Source organism: Molossus molossus, unplaced genomic scaffold (assembly GCF_014108415.1).
Source record: "Molossus molossus isolate mMolMol1 unplaced genomic scaffold, mMolMol1.p scaffold_m16_p_24, whole genome shotgun sequence".
In the NCBI taxonomy this organism is placed as follows: Eukaryota; Metazoa; Chordata; class Mammalia; order Chiroptera; family Molossidae; genus Molossus; species Molossus molossus.
In genome coordinates, this window is record NW_023425360.1 from 6,052,872 (window position 1) to 6,067,472 (window position 14,601).

Consider the following 14,601-nt stretch of genomic DNA (forward strand, 5'->3'; position numbering starts at 1 on the left):
ATGAGCTCTCTCCCAGGAGGTACCCCAGTCCCTCTGCGGTTGAGTTCTCCGCCGGCCCTATCATATCATTTTTCAGACATTATAGAAGCCCACCTGTGGAGTCCGTGTGGGATCAAAAAGAACAAGATAATAAAAATGAAGTGCCTGCGATAGCTGATCAAACACTGGCTTGTCGTCATCACGAGACAGGGCATTCACACACAAACATGTCTGAATTGAAGATTTTCTTTTGCATTGAATTCCAAGCGCACCATACAGGGCCTGGGGTGGGCTCTGTGGAGAACAGCAAGATCAATACAACCGGAGTTCAACCTTGAGGAAGTCGAGAATTTAGAGGGGAGAGATGGCCCTCAGGCCAACGCGGTTCATTCTGATCCACGTTCATGGGAAATTTGAACAAAGGACCGGAGTGGCGCTGGGGATGGAAGATTCCTCCTGTCTGATGAGGTGGAGACGGTACCACAGGTGGGGCCTGACGTGTGGGGACATTGTCTACCATTCAGTCCGGCAGTGAAGCCACTCCCCGGGACGGGAGCTGATGAGGGGCACCTGGGGCCGCACAGGGCATGCATGCCTCATGCGGGGACCACGGGCTAGAAAGGGAGACGAAAGGAAGAATAAAAGACATGGAAATGGAGACGGGGACACATTCTTGATCACTCGAAGGCGCTGGTCATGAGGAAACAGGTGCGAGCCAACACAAATGCGTGCAAGTGAACTGCAGCGCAGTCCCATCGGGGCGTGAGGAAGGCCTGGGCTAGCCGCCTCCAGGGAGCGAGGCCTGGCACCAGGCCACGGAGGGTCAGTGACATTGTCTGCAGGCCCCTTCTCGCTAGGAGGCGTGCGGTGTGGACTTCGGTCATAAATCTTGCCCTGAGTACTGTCTGGGCACAGGGCTGCGTTGCAGGACAGCTGCACCACTAATTTTAGGTCTGAGCTGGGGAAGTGGGGCAGGTCGCATCTCCAGGGCAGGGAGGAAATAGTGACAGAGCGCTGGGCATCTGTCCCGACACAGGCGTCCCGGAATAACTCTCCCGGGGCGCTTGGAGGAGGGTCCTCGGGGGCTGTTCACGTCCCCTGACACGGTACTTCATCCCCTGGCCTGAAGACCCCTTCAAACCCAAGTGGAGCTCAGGAGAACTCATCGGGGGCGTCTTAATTACCCCTCAGGGGATGGGGTTCATGGAAGAAGGTGAGCACTGGCCAAAATGTCCCACCTTCACATTCTCTAGCTCTGCGGCTTGATCTGAAGCAGTCAGCCAAGGATCCAACGGTATTTGTACTCATAACAATTGACAATAGTTGGCACATCAAAGCTTACAGCATTCTCACACCTTATTATTTTATTTTTTTTATCCTCACTGGAGGATATTTTCCCCTTGATTTTTAGAGAGAGGAAGGGAGGAGGGAGACATCGATTGGCTGCCTCCTGCAAGACCCCAACCAGGGCTGGGGATCAAACCTGCAACCCAGGTATGTGGCCTTGACCAGAATCGAACCCCCAACTCTTCGGTGCATTCTACCTGCTGAGCCAAACCAACTAGAGCTACACCTTATTTCTTTCTTTTTTTTTTTTTTTTTTGTGGTAGGTGCCCCTAGCAGGAACCGAACCCAGGACTCTCGGGTCCACAGACTGACGCTCAACCACTGAACCAAACTCGCCAGGGCTACACCTTATTTCTTAATGCCCACAACCGACCCAGGAGTTAGGACTTGCAATGTACACTTTCCGAGAATCATCTGGAGAGAGGGGCTACCATACGGGTCTTCTGATTTCAAACGTTTGTTCTTATCTTTCTGTCAGGGGCTGGAGATAAGGTACAAGACAAGGCAGCTTTGGGAAAGAATTCACAGGCCGAGGAAACACGCATTTAATTTAGCCTTGGAGAGGAAACAGCCATCCGACTGAGCAGAAACACTCCCCTACCATTAAGCAAATTGGCCCATGAGCAGGAGCCGTTTAGACGGTAACAGAAGTTTAAACAAACTTGAACAGCCTCCGCTGCCTTCTATATGGTGGTTTAGAACTGAACGCCGGAGGCAGACTGTAAGATGCCCGGTGGTGGTGTAAGGCTCATGGATGGACAGGAGTTAAGTCTCAGAGCTTTTACTGAACTTCTTTCAGCTTCAATTTTTTTTTCCCTGTAAAACTGGGGACAGTAACAGCACCTGCCTCGCAGAGCAGAGCATCAATGAGATCATGCCTGCTGAGAGCTTGGCGCGGGGCAGGGCGCTTCATCAACGGCGGAGCAATGAGGGCTACGAGGTGAAGGGTGGTGAAAAGTCTCTTCCGTGGTTTTCTTTGGTGGTTTGGCTCCAGAAGGGAAGTCTACCCCCACCTCAGCTCTAGGCAACGGCTGATCTGTTCTCTGGGACTGTCCACTAACTTTGCCTCGTCAAGAATTTCACATGAATTTCACATGACATATGCATTCTCTTATACCTTGCCTCCATCCACTCAGCATAGCATTTTGGGGATTCATCCATATTGTTGCTTGTCTCAATAGCTTATCCTCTTTATCGCTGACCAGTTTTTTATTATATAGATATACCCTGATTTGTTCATCCACTCATTTGATGATGGACATTGACGTTGTTTTCAGTTGCTGCTTTTCATTTTTTTTCTTTATCGATTTTAGAGAGAGAGGAAGGGACAGGGAGAGAGAGGTAGAAACATTGATGAGAGAGAACATCGATTGGCCGCCTCCTGCATGCCCCCCACTGGGGATCGGGCCCACAACCTGGGCATGTGCCCTGACCGGGAATCGAACCGGCGACCTCTGGGTACATGGGTCGATGCTCAACCACTAAGCCACACCAGCTGGGCTGTTTCTAGTTTTTTTAACTATTAGAAATAAAGCTTCTATGGACATTTAAAAGAGGAGGAGGGTCATGTCACCCAAATTTTACAGGAAAAAAAAAAAACAGAAATGCAAAAATATGCCTAAGGTTCTTGAAGTTTCTTTTTGTCGTTACAAACATCTGTTCCTGCGAATCCCTGGTGTCCTGTTGCTCTTACCTGTGCGTGAATACAGCGCCCCCTGCAGCAGGGAAAGTGACACCCTTGAGTCTCTGACAAGGGGGCTCTGTGCTTGGTTGCTGCCTCCCCCTCTCCTGCCTGACTGGGGCAGACAACGTGGACGGAGAAGGGCCCCCTGCTAACCCTGACGAGCTCGGGGAGGCCAGCATGGCAGGCCTTAGGAACTGAGACCGAAATAACCACATAGGAGGGTCTGAACATTAGAATCCCTGACAAGGCAAGTCATCTGCAGTGGGTACAGTCTCTAAGCCTGTAGCTTCCTTGACAAACGTCAAGGTTTACTCGACTGAGTCTATTCCTTCGGAAGTCAGAGCGATCCTATACTCCAGACGCTCAGGCCACCAGACCACAGACCCCCACTGTCACCTTGTTCCCGGTGTACCACCTCTGCGGGCCGTGAAGGTTCACTGTTAACCACCCTGTGCCCATCCACGTGAAGAAGTGTCTCTCTGTTTTACTTTGTATCCAGCCCCAGAGATCTCTCTGCTTTGCTTTCTCCCACCCCCTTAATCTACCCTCAGGGGATTTCGTGTAGCCCTCCCTGTGTCTCCTGCGGTGATTCTACTGCACAAAGTAAGCTGCAAAGCTGCCCTTCTCGGGAGAATGTCCTCAATTCATTGAGATTTTGCTTCCTGGCAATGGTCAGATCGGCCAAATAAACTCATGAACATTCTCAACAGGTCTGGACATTTCTTATGTAGATGACAGCAAAAGGTATCAGAAGCCCAGAAGGAAGGGGTTTAGTGTCAGGGTTAGCCGGGAAGGGCTCCCTAGAGAAGCCCTCCAGGCGGCATGGCCCCCAAGTTGGCAGAGAAGAGATGACTGAATAGGACACGTACATGGATGGGCCCAGCTGACACCCCATCATGTAGGGGGAGCAACCACATATTCCTGAGCAGCCAAACGGATGAATGAAAACAGCCACAGGTCAGAAGAGGTCACATAAAGAGGGTTAAAAGGCAAAGTTCATGGCTTGGTGACCCAGGGACATGTAAATTGGACTGCAGATGTCGATAACAAAACTGTGGTACATGTACGCAATGGAACACTATGCAGCTGTAAGAAAGAGAGAGTTCTTATCCTTTGAGATGACATGGAGGGACCTGGAGAGCATTACGCTAAGTGAAACAAGCCAAGCAGAGAAAAACAAATACCACAGGATCTCACTGATTTGTGGAATATAATGAACAAAATAAGCTGATGAACAAAATAGACCCAGAGACATAGAAAAGAGTATGGTTCAGACTGAGAACCTCAGAGGAGGGGCGAGGGGGGAGGGATGAAATAAACCAAAGAACTTATATGCATGTATGTGTAACCAATGGACATAGACAATAGTGTTGGGTAGGGGGAGGCAAGATGGTAAGGAGGGTGTCTGGGTGGGGGGAAAGCAGAAACATTTGTAACAAAAATAAATCAATAAAAACTGAAAAAAAAAATAAGACTGCGGTAAAGGCCTACACACAATGATAGAAACCAGACATACCCGAATCATACATATCCACACAGACATAAACGGACATAAACGGAAGCGCAAGATGGAACTCAAACATAATTACAGGAACGTCACGGACGTTAATTTTTTCTTACTGTTGTTTCCACGGAGTTCCTCCCCAATGAGGATGACTCGGCAGAATTGAGCTGAAACCCATTTTGCAAGACACTTGACTTTAGATGGAAGTTTCCCAAAATGCGGTCCATAGAACAATGACTCCCGGGAGAAGACAGGTTCCAAACAAAAATAGTTCCCTGGCCAAATCAGCTTCAGAACGGGGTGTACGACAGACCTGTCTTGCATATTCTGAACCTGTGTTGCCGTGACGAAGGTTCTGAGAAGCCCTATGGTGAAAAATAAATCTGCCCACCTTTGCTTAACCCGGTACTTCTCGCTACATTTGATGAGGAATCTTTTTCTTACTGAGATACAATGGATTTCACTCTAGGAAATGCTGGTGCAGACAGCTGCAGGTGAGAATGGATGATAACGACATGACAGTGGTGACCCCCCGAGAAAAATACTCAGGGGGCACACGGACTTGAGATGGATGCTGAGATGTGGGACATATCATGGCTGGGCATGAAATGCTACCTTGCCGGACAACCCCATCTCTCTCGGAAATTGGCTGAATCTTTTCTAATCTTCTCTCAACGTCCTTGCTGAGTCACTGCCGGCAATGATGGATCTTAATGGTCCCAGGTATCTCTCATGCCTTCATGTCCGCCCGTCTCCCTTTTTAAGCCGGTGATTCACTCAAGTCCAGCACGCGCGCCAGGGAGCATGGCAGAGTCTCATTTTCCGGTCATAAAAAACCTTCTGCGCACCAGCCCACCGCCGTGATTTCGTACGGGGAATTTCACCAGCTGACTCTTTACGGGCCCTGCAGAGTGTCCCTTCTCCCTGTCATTTCTGGACTTTTAAGGACGTGCTCACTACGAAAGAGTGAGGAAAAAGAGAAGACCTGGGTGCCTTTGGATACATTTCAGGTTCCTTCAAGGTTACCGAGAGGACTGGAGGAATGACACATGGGTGGGGAGGAGGGTAGCATGTGACAAAATGAAGTCATTGTACCGTAGCCACCAGGGGGAGCCATCACTCCACAGAGCTGAAGCCCCACGGCCACACACCTGCGGCCGCCTCTGCACCTGTTACACACAGACACACTCCATACCTGATTATTCGGGTCCGCTTCCTGGTGTAAGGGGTGATGACTTTGAAAAGCAGTTCCATTGCTCCATTAATTCCCAGCATGGCTCCCGAGGTGACTGAGAAAGACAAGCGCACAGGTGGTATTGAACTGTCGGAGCTAAGCACTGTGTTCGGCATGACCGAGTGAACCAAAAAGACAGGGGAGGTCCATCACCTTCCTTACCAATGGCAACTTGAAAGCAGAGAAACTCAGTGGTCTTTCCTCCCTGGTTGGGAGGAAAGATCACCTAACAAGCCCACATTATCGTCTTCCCAAAGAGGGTCCAAGCCATGAAATTATATTTTTCATTCTCTGATGGCCCACTGTATTTCTCCGCTGTATTCTCTCTCTCTCTCTTTTTTTTTTTTAATCCACACCCGAGGATATTTCCCATTTTTTGTACAGATAGAGTGGGAGGGAGAGAGAGAGAGAAACATCGATGTGAAAGGGACACATCGAGTGGCTGCCACCCGCACGACCAACCAGGGCCGGGGACAAACTGCAACCGAAGTACGTGCCCTTAGCGGGAACCGAACCCGGGTCTCTCCGGACTGCAGGCCGACGCTCTAACCGCTGAGCCAAACTGGCCAGGGCTCTCCGCTGTATTCTTAATCAGAATAGTCCAGGAAATTGATGAACAGATTTCTCTGTAAGTAGACCTATGGGTTTCTGGCAATGATGTCAATTTAAGCTGTTTTGCCAACCACCACCTTCCCATATGATACATGAAGAAAAGTCACAGGTGGATGGGTTAAGGTTCAGCATAACTTGGGTCGACTCCTTTAAAATGTTCAAGGGCAACCTAATACGGAAGTTAACACCCTTTCTTTCTCCCACCCCAGGTTTCGAATTCCCCTACGACTTTTGTACTTGGATCTCCTATGACTGCGGCTAAGGTTTGACTATGTCGTTATCCATCATGATGTCAAAGGAAGAATTGGTTCTTCCTGCTCAGAGTAGCTAGCCTGGCAAAGTCTTGCGTTTTTGCTCAATCAGATGGTTACAAAAATATAACTACAGACCTGAATAATAGAAAGACACTCAAACAGGTTTCTTGTCATTCCAGTGGCTTGGACACAACATCTCTGGGTGTCGCATCTCGAATGATCCCCTGGCTTCTCTGCAATATCCCCCATACCACAGAGCTCCCTTCAGGAAGAGCTCTGGTCACATTTCCAAAAAGAAAAAAAGGAATCCACAGGATACAAAATGGAATCGGTTTGAAAAGAGGCAAAAGTTTTATGGGAGAAGGAAAGAAGAGTATCTTCCAAGATGTGACTGTTTTCTCTTTCCTCCACTGCATTGGTCTGGTAAACTGAGCCAGACTTGTTCCAAGAAATATGAGGAGGAGCAAGGCAGTCGTGGAGATGCAGAGAGAAAAGGGAGGCTTATACTGGCTTTCTCCAAGCCTTGGGAAAGGCAGAGAAATAGAAATCTGGAGGCTCTAATGTGGGTCATCTCAGAGAGAGACTGAGGCTGACGTCTTAGCTGTTACGAGGAGAGCATGTTCCTGGCACAGGCTGGGTGCCCGTGTCGCTCCTGACGTGAGCACAGGCAGAATTCAGGGCTCTGACATCCTCGTCCTGCCCATCAATCTCCCACTCTCATGGCTACGACTTCCAAACTGGGAAAACATGCTACAGCAATCTCTTGGCAAGTAGTTCGGCAACATGCTAGCGTTAAGCAGGGTTAGGAGGAGAGAGTGTTAAGAACACACATTCTCAACATGGAAGACTTTAGACTTGGCATTGGGAAAGGGTAGCAATAAGAAATCATCCGAGTTCTTCCAGGCTGGGTGCTTGCCCAAGGTTAGACCTCTGGCGGCTCTCGAAATATCCCCATTGGCTATCTGAGAGATGCCAGATAGCCAGCCCCATGCCGGTTCCGGACCATTCCTTCTGCCGAGAAGAGCTGTTTAGAAAGCTTGCTGGGACATTCAACAGTGGCTAACAGTTCACCAAAGAGCCAGCAATCCATAGACTTTATGAACTCTGCGTGCCTGTCATCAGTCAAGTCAATGTATAGAGACTGATAGTGTGATTTTTAAAATCGTTTATGAAACAGTTTGTCGGTACGGAACATGCAGGCTTAGAATAGGACACAAGTGGCCACCTCCTCACACCCTCAGGCAGACAAGAGTCATTTGCAGAGCTCCCTGCTGAAGAAATTCTTATATAACAAGAATTATTCTTCGGGGAGACAAAATGAGATCCTTCAAATTGTCGCTGGCAAGCTCCGCACAGGAGTGGAGTGACGCACCTCCAGGCCACTCGGGAATGAGAGTGGTCCTTTTCACAAAGCCGTATTGGAGATGGGTTCATGCAGATCCTTCAGCCCATCCCAGACTGTCCCTGCTTTTCTGGTCAATAAATATGAGTGAAGCCCTGGCCGGTTTGGCTCAGCGGTTAAAGCATCGGCCTACGGTCCTGAGAGACCCAGGTTCAGTTCCCGCTAAGGGCGTGTACCTCGGTTGCAGTTTGTCCCCGGCCCTGGTTGGTCGTGCAGGTGGCAGCCACTCGATGTGTCCCTTTCACATCGATGTTTCTCTCTCTCTCTCTCTCTCTTTTCCTCTCCCTCCCTCCCACTCTACCTGAACAAAAAATGTCCTCGGGTGAGGAGAAAAAATAAAAAAAATAAATAAATATGAGTGCAAGTGGACATTCTGTCTGTGAACAGAGTCAAGAATCTATCTCGTTATTCCCTAGAAATATGTTCTCATTATGGGTCCTCCGTGCTTATTCTTAGAATTCATCAAGGAAATATCATTGATCAGAATCAACCCAGGTCTTCCTGGATCTAAGCCCGCGTCCTTCCTCTGGAGAGCATCACATCTAAATAATTGTCCCTTTCATTCAGCAGGAAAGGTGGCTCAGAGACACGGGGATAAAAGTCTGTGCTCATTATCCGTGAGAGAGGAGACACAAAATCAACCCTATTAGTACGATCTGTCCCCACACATGGAGCAGAATAACCGGCCCCATGACTTATCTGTATGAACTCAAGCCATGACTCTTTCTTCTAAGCTTCATTTTCTTTTATGTTGGCCAAAAAAAATGGTAAGTTTAGATATAGGACTCGTAGGATAAACAGAAAGGATTCAAATCAGGAGATGGCAAATAGGGGTGTCCCACGTGGCCATGATGTCTAGTTGCCTTAAGGACTATGTTGAGAAGCGCTGTAAGATGAAATTCGGTAGAGGGTGTTGTGATCAATGAGCAACCTCAGGTTTGTGGAGGGGAGACTTGCGATGGGAGGGTCACTCTTGAGAGGGGCGACACATGGCATTTGCCTTGAGCACTCTAAGGACTGAATCAGGTCTTTCGCCTTGCGGGGTGCTTATATGTGTGGTGGACATGGAAAAACAATACTGACCTCTAACTGCAGGAGTAGACTCAACAGTTCTACTTAGATGTGCATGAGATGAAGAGAAAACTTCTCGCCACCAGAACATGAGGCTACTCACGGTTTATCTTCTGGGGACCACGTATGTTCTTTACCCGTACGCTCCTTCCAACCACACCCCCACATGTTTTCCAGGTGTCCCAGCCCAGATCTGGAAGCCACCCCACAAAGCCATAACCGGGTCGCTCACCACTGGAGGCAAACACACGCAGGGCCCAGAGACAGTGCAGGAGGTTCTGGCTGTGGGCCAGGTTTTTCCTGGTCAGAATCAAGGTGACATCAAGTGCTTCCAAGTCCAACGCCTTCTGTCCAAACTTTTTATCTGCGAACATAGATTAGTCCATCTTAGTTGTGTTGCACATGAATCCTGAAGCTCATACGACGTATGCGGGAGAGGAAGGCAACGATCATGGAGGTAAGAAGATAATCATAGCCAGCGAGACTTCTCGGATCGAGTACAAAATGCTACTGAGTATGTCCCCGTTGGAACCAGATGGCTCAGAAAAGCTAATTCAGGGTACACATATGGTCCTCTAGTCTTCCATTAATATTTACATGAGCCTGGCCGGTGTGGCTCAGTGGTTGAGCATCGACCCATGCACCCAGAGGTCGCGGGTTCGATTCCCAGTCAGGGCACATGCCCAGGTTGTGAGCCCAATCCCCAGTGGGGGGCGTGCAGGAGGCAGCCAATCGATGTTCTCTCTCATTGATGTTTCTATCTCTCTCTCCCTCTCCCTTCCTCTCTCTCTAAAATCAATAAATAAAAAATCATTTTAAAAAAAGAAAGAAAAGGAGAGACACACAGAAAGTCACCGGAGAAGACTGCCACGTGAAGACAGAGGCAGGAATTAAGGTGATGTGTCTATAAGCAAGAAACAGTCAAGGTTGCCAGAAAGCCCCAGAATCTAGGAGACAGGCATGGAGTCTCCCGCAGAGGAACCAGCCCTGCCAACACCTTGAAGTTGGACTCTGACTCCAGATCTGTGAGAAATACACCCCTGTGGTTTCGAGCCACCCACCTGGTGGTGACCCATGACGGCAGCTGCAGAAATGAATGAGCTTATACAAGCAATATCCACCTAAGACCCTATTTGCAGCAATGTTCCAAGTATTTTTAAAGTGATGGAGCCCGGCCAGTGTGGCTCAGTGGTTGAGCGTCGACCCAGGCACCCAGAGGTCACCGGTTCGATTCCCGGTCAGGGCACATGCCTAGGTGGTGAGCAAGACCTCCAGTGGGGGGCATGCAGGAAGCGGCCAATTGATGATCTCTCTCATCAATGTTTCTATCACTCTCCCTCTCCCTTCCTCTCTCTCTAAAATCAATAAAGAAAAAAAAATTTATTTGAAAAAGTAAAGTGATTGCAAACTGCCTTGGAGTATCCCCCCTTCCGTCCCCAACATGCCCTTTGCCCCTAGCATCCTGTGCTAAGCACTGTACCTTGGATTCGGTGACATCTAGGACAACAGGTGCCTCTTCTAGGGGCTGGTCCTGCCATCACCACCCAGGTGTCTGGCAGCTCCCTGCCGCCTTTCCCCCTACACTTCCCCTCAAGAGCTCCCCAAATTGCTCTCATAATAACAACCTCGTAAGTGCCCTGCATCATCTTCAAGTCTGGGGGGGTGGGTACCTCGAAGGCCAACTTTGGCCAGCAGTCGGAAGAGGGGCAGGAGGATGTCATAGTCTGGAGACGCTGTCCTCGCCGTGTCCACCAGGGTCTGCAAGAGGGCCTCGCTGCCGCCCTTGCTGATCAGGTAGCAGATCCGCCTGTCTGTGCCTGCGGAGGAAGCAGACGAGACCTGAGCCGTGGAAATAACTCTCGTCCCCTCGGTCTACGGACAGAGCAGGCGTCGGCTCATTTCACCCCAGAAGCCAGAATTTGCAGTCCTTCCATCGGCTTGTGTTCAGGTTACACTATGAGGCGAAGGGCCGGAGTGGGGGGATGAAATGTAGAGACAATAGAATATGTAAGGACCCAGGTCTATTCACTGGTAGCAGCTGTAAAACAGCCTACAATCCACTTTCCTAAGGATCTCTTGAGACTTCAAAGTACATATGTACTTGTGTCTACAAGTGTATAAATATGCACACGGGCTTACGTATAATCATATATTTTTTAATCCTCACATGAGGATATTTTTTTTTCTAGTTATCTTCAGGTAGAACGGGAGGGAGGGAGAGAGAGAGAGAGAAGCATCGACGTGAGAGAGACACATCGACTGGTTGCCTCCCGCACGACCCGACCGGGACCGGGGACAAACCGCAACCAAGGCACGTGTCTTTGGCCGGAATCGAACTCACAACTCATTGGTCCGCGGGCTGATGCTCCAACTGCTGAGCCAACCGGGCCAGGGCCGTACAATCATACACTTCGACAGAGGGAATATAGTACCTCTGCCATAGGTTTGACTGATCTGTAATAGGGACCGAGATAATAGCTTATCTAGAATAATATTATTGATGATGTGACCATTTTTCTCAGTAACTGATGGAAGGGAAGCGTGGAGACAACCGGAGTGGTCCTTTGAGAAACAAAATCCTAATTATCTAAGATCGAAGTGGATCTGGGCTAGAATGAAGTATATTGATCTTTCTACCTATGAAGAGTTTTAAACAGGGACCCCCTCCCCCACTACACACTCACACACCATGTCCCAGGAGAAGCTCAAAAGCAAATTACGTTCCAATTTAAAAGGGTCCTGGGTGATTCTCTAGGCCCTGGGCATGGTTGACCTCACCACGGTGGCCAGCAGGGTGGGACCTTAGCAGCAAAGGAGACCTCTGGTTTCTATCCGAACGAAAAGCAGTCTCTGTACTAAAGGAGAAGTATCCGCCCTTATCAGACGAGAACTGCAAGGTTTCATTCCAACAGCTCCAGAAACTACCGGACGAATCAAAGGCGGCAAAGGACACGTGTTCACCTACACAGGGAACCTCACGCCGAGGGCCACAAGGGGGCCACCCAGCCTCCGGGAGCAGCAGAGCCGCCGGGACCCCTCCGTGTGCATGGCTCCTCCCTCTTGCACCCCGGCCTGAGGTCTGTGGTTTGGAGTGTCGTTCATTCTGGTCTGGTCTGTGGGGTGTTGGTATTTTTCCCTAATGCCCCGTGGCTGGCACACCTCGAAATGAAAACCAGGAAAGCTGGAAGGTAGAAAAAGCTGTGTTTTCCAGGACTCTTGATGTAGAAATGAGCTCACTGAGGTTCTGTCGAGTCCAATGTCGTCGACTCTGTCGTCTTATCTGACAACCTGACGGCTTCCCGCCCTCTCGGTTCAGCCCGGCCTCCTATCCCTGGCTCTAACATGGGCCACAGGAGGAAAGTTGCGGGGGGAGCAAGGTCAAACCATGGAGGGCAACTCCGAGAAGAGCTACAGAGCCCCAGGGGTGCTGGGCCTCGAGCTGAGAGGCCACAGATCCCCTGCCCGGACTCTAATCTCCTCCCAAGTCTGGGTCACCGTAGGGTGAGGGACAAGACTGAAGAACGCAAAGCGCAACCAGCCCAATTTATACCGGGACTTATTCACCTCAGTAGGGGAAGACGGGCTCGCGATTCTGTCTCACAGAAAACTGGAGCTGGAGCCGAACCCCAGGCCCCCCCAGATTCCACAGCCCCAGGCCCCCACGTGCACTCTGCGAGGGATAACAGCATGGCCGACTCACCAACAGAGAGCAGGTCTCCGAGGACCTGGAGGATGGTCAGGATGGACGCCCTGTCCGAGGAGCTCTGCAATGGAAGTATAAGCATCTTTATTCTCAGTGCAGTGGGGGGAGGTGGTGTGCTCAGGACGCGCATGGGAACGCTGGGTGGTGTGCTTCCTTTCAGTAAGACTCCCTGCAACAAAAGTGCCTGAAGATGCCCGGCCGGTGTGGCTCAGTGGTTGAGCGTCGAACCAGCACCAACCGGTCACTGGTTCGATTCCCGGTCAGGGCACGTGCCCAGGTTGTGGGCCTGATCCCCAGTGGGGGGCATGCAGGAGGCAGCCAATCGATGTTCTCTCTCATCGACGTTTCTACCTCTCTCTCCCTCTCTGTTCTTCTCTAAAATCAATCAAGAAAAAAACTATTAAACTTAAAATGTAGTCATCAAGATAAATAACATTGCAGGGCTGTATTTTCACAAGTCAAAATTAATACCCCCAAATCCTTGAAAAACAAAATACTAAAATTGAACTCTGGAACTCCCATTGCAGGTGTGATGAGCTCTCCGGGGATCCCTAAGCATTGGTATCTGCTCTCCCCCAAGGAAACGACTTGGGTTTGCTCCGACATCTCCACTGGGAGCTTTGCCCTAAGGGGGTCCCGGTAGGCACCGTGTGATGCCTCCTACCCCGGTGGCACTGCGTGTTAATCCAGGACACCACTCTGTGAATCCGCACTGCCCCCCAGGAAATGCCACCCGTACATGTGCAAAATGTTTATGCTTCTGGCCTCTCAAAAATCTGGAGCAGGAAGGCAACTGATGTATCACTGTGGTGAGTTTGAAGCCTTTGGTTCTGGTACCGATGCCAACGCGGGGAGGGTCCCCCACACCAACAGACAGTGCTCCAGACACCAGCTGGGCGTCCTACAATTCAGGTCAATTCCAACACCACCTGCCTAGAGCTAGCATCAGAGTCCACAGGTACAGGGATCAGTCATAGAAGACTGGTCCCCCTGCCCCCCAGCTGCAGGCTCCAATCCCGACTCCTGTAACCTAGACTTCTGACCAGTGGGCTACACATTTAAGGCCAGCCCAATGTCCTCATCAGGTTCAATTCATTTGCTAGGGCAACTCACAAAGCTCAGAGAGACAGGTGACTTACGAGATCAGCTGTATCTTATAAAAAGATGTAACTCAGGAACAGGCAGACTGAAGAGATGCACAGGGCCGGGGGGAGGGTGGTGGGAGGGGTCCCCAGACCTCCAGGTGGTCACCCACCCAGCAGCTCTCTGAACCCTTCAGGGTTTTTAAGGAGGTTTCATCATAGCTGCTCCCACTTATCCACGGGGGACTATGTTTCAAGACTCCTAGTGGATGCATAAAACTGTGGCTAAAACTGAAACTATGTATACTAATTTTTCCTGCACACTTACCATAAAGTTTAATTTACAAATTAGGCACAGTAAGAGACTGGACAACAATGACTGATAAAATGAAACAATTCTAACAATATATTGTGATAATTTAAGCTAATGTGCTCTCTCAATGTATCTCATCTGGTTTCACCCAAAGACTGGATCTTACCGGAGATGTCAGCAACCTCAGCAAAGATTTTTTTCTGTCCCTGCTGAGGGGAGCAGTTTCTCATTTTCACTTAAAGGCAGCACTTTCGGGCTTGTCGTCCGTGTATCCGAAGGGCCATCATCACCACTTTGGTGCCTGGATGCCGTTATTAAGTGAAATAGTGAACACACACCCTGAGTTACCTCAACAGCCACCTGATATCCAGGCAGCGAGACCACGAGCCGGAAGTGACGTGGGCAGCGTGGACATG

At 49.8% G+C, this 14,601-nt stretch overlaps 1 protein-coding gene across 1 annotated transcript in view; it reads right to left on the reverse strand.

The window, feature by feature from the left end:
- AGBL1 (ATP/GTP binding protein like 1) overlaps positions 1 to 12,920 on the reverse strand; it is a 474,694-nt gene extending 461,774 nt beyond the window's left edge. Inside the window, exons 1-4 of the mRNA XM_036278149.1 lie at positions 12,788 to 12,920; positions 10,758 to 10,904; positions 9,320 to 9,451; positions 5,710 to 5,803 (exon numbers count right to left, since the gene is read on the reverse strand). Of these exons, the coding sequence (XP_036134042.1) occupies positions 5,710 to 5,803; positions 9,320 to 9,451; positions 10,758 to 10,904; positions 12,788 to 12,920 (506 nt within the window). The remainder of the gene's footprint in view (positions 1 to 5,709; positions 5,804 to 9,319; positions 9,452 to 10,757; positions 10,905 to 12,787) is intronic.
- Between the last annotated feature and the right edge of the window lie 1,681 nt (positions 12,921 to 14,601).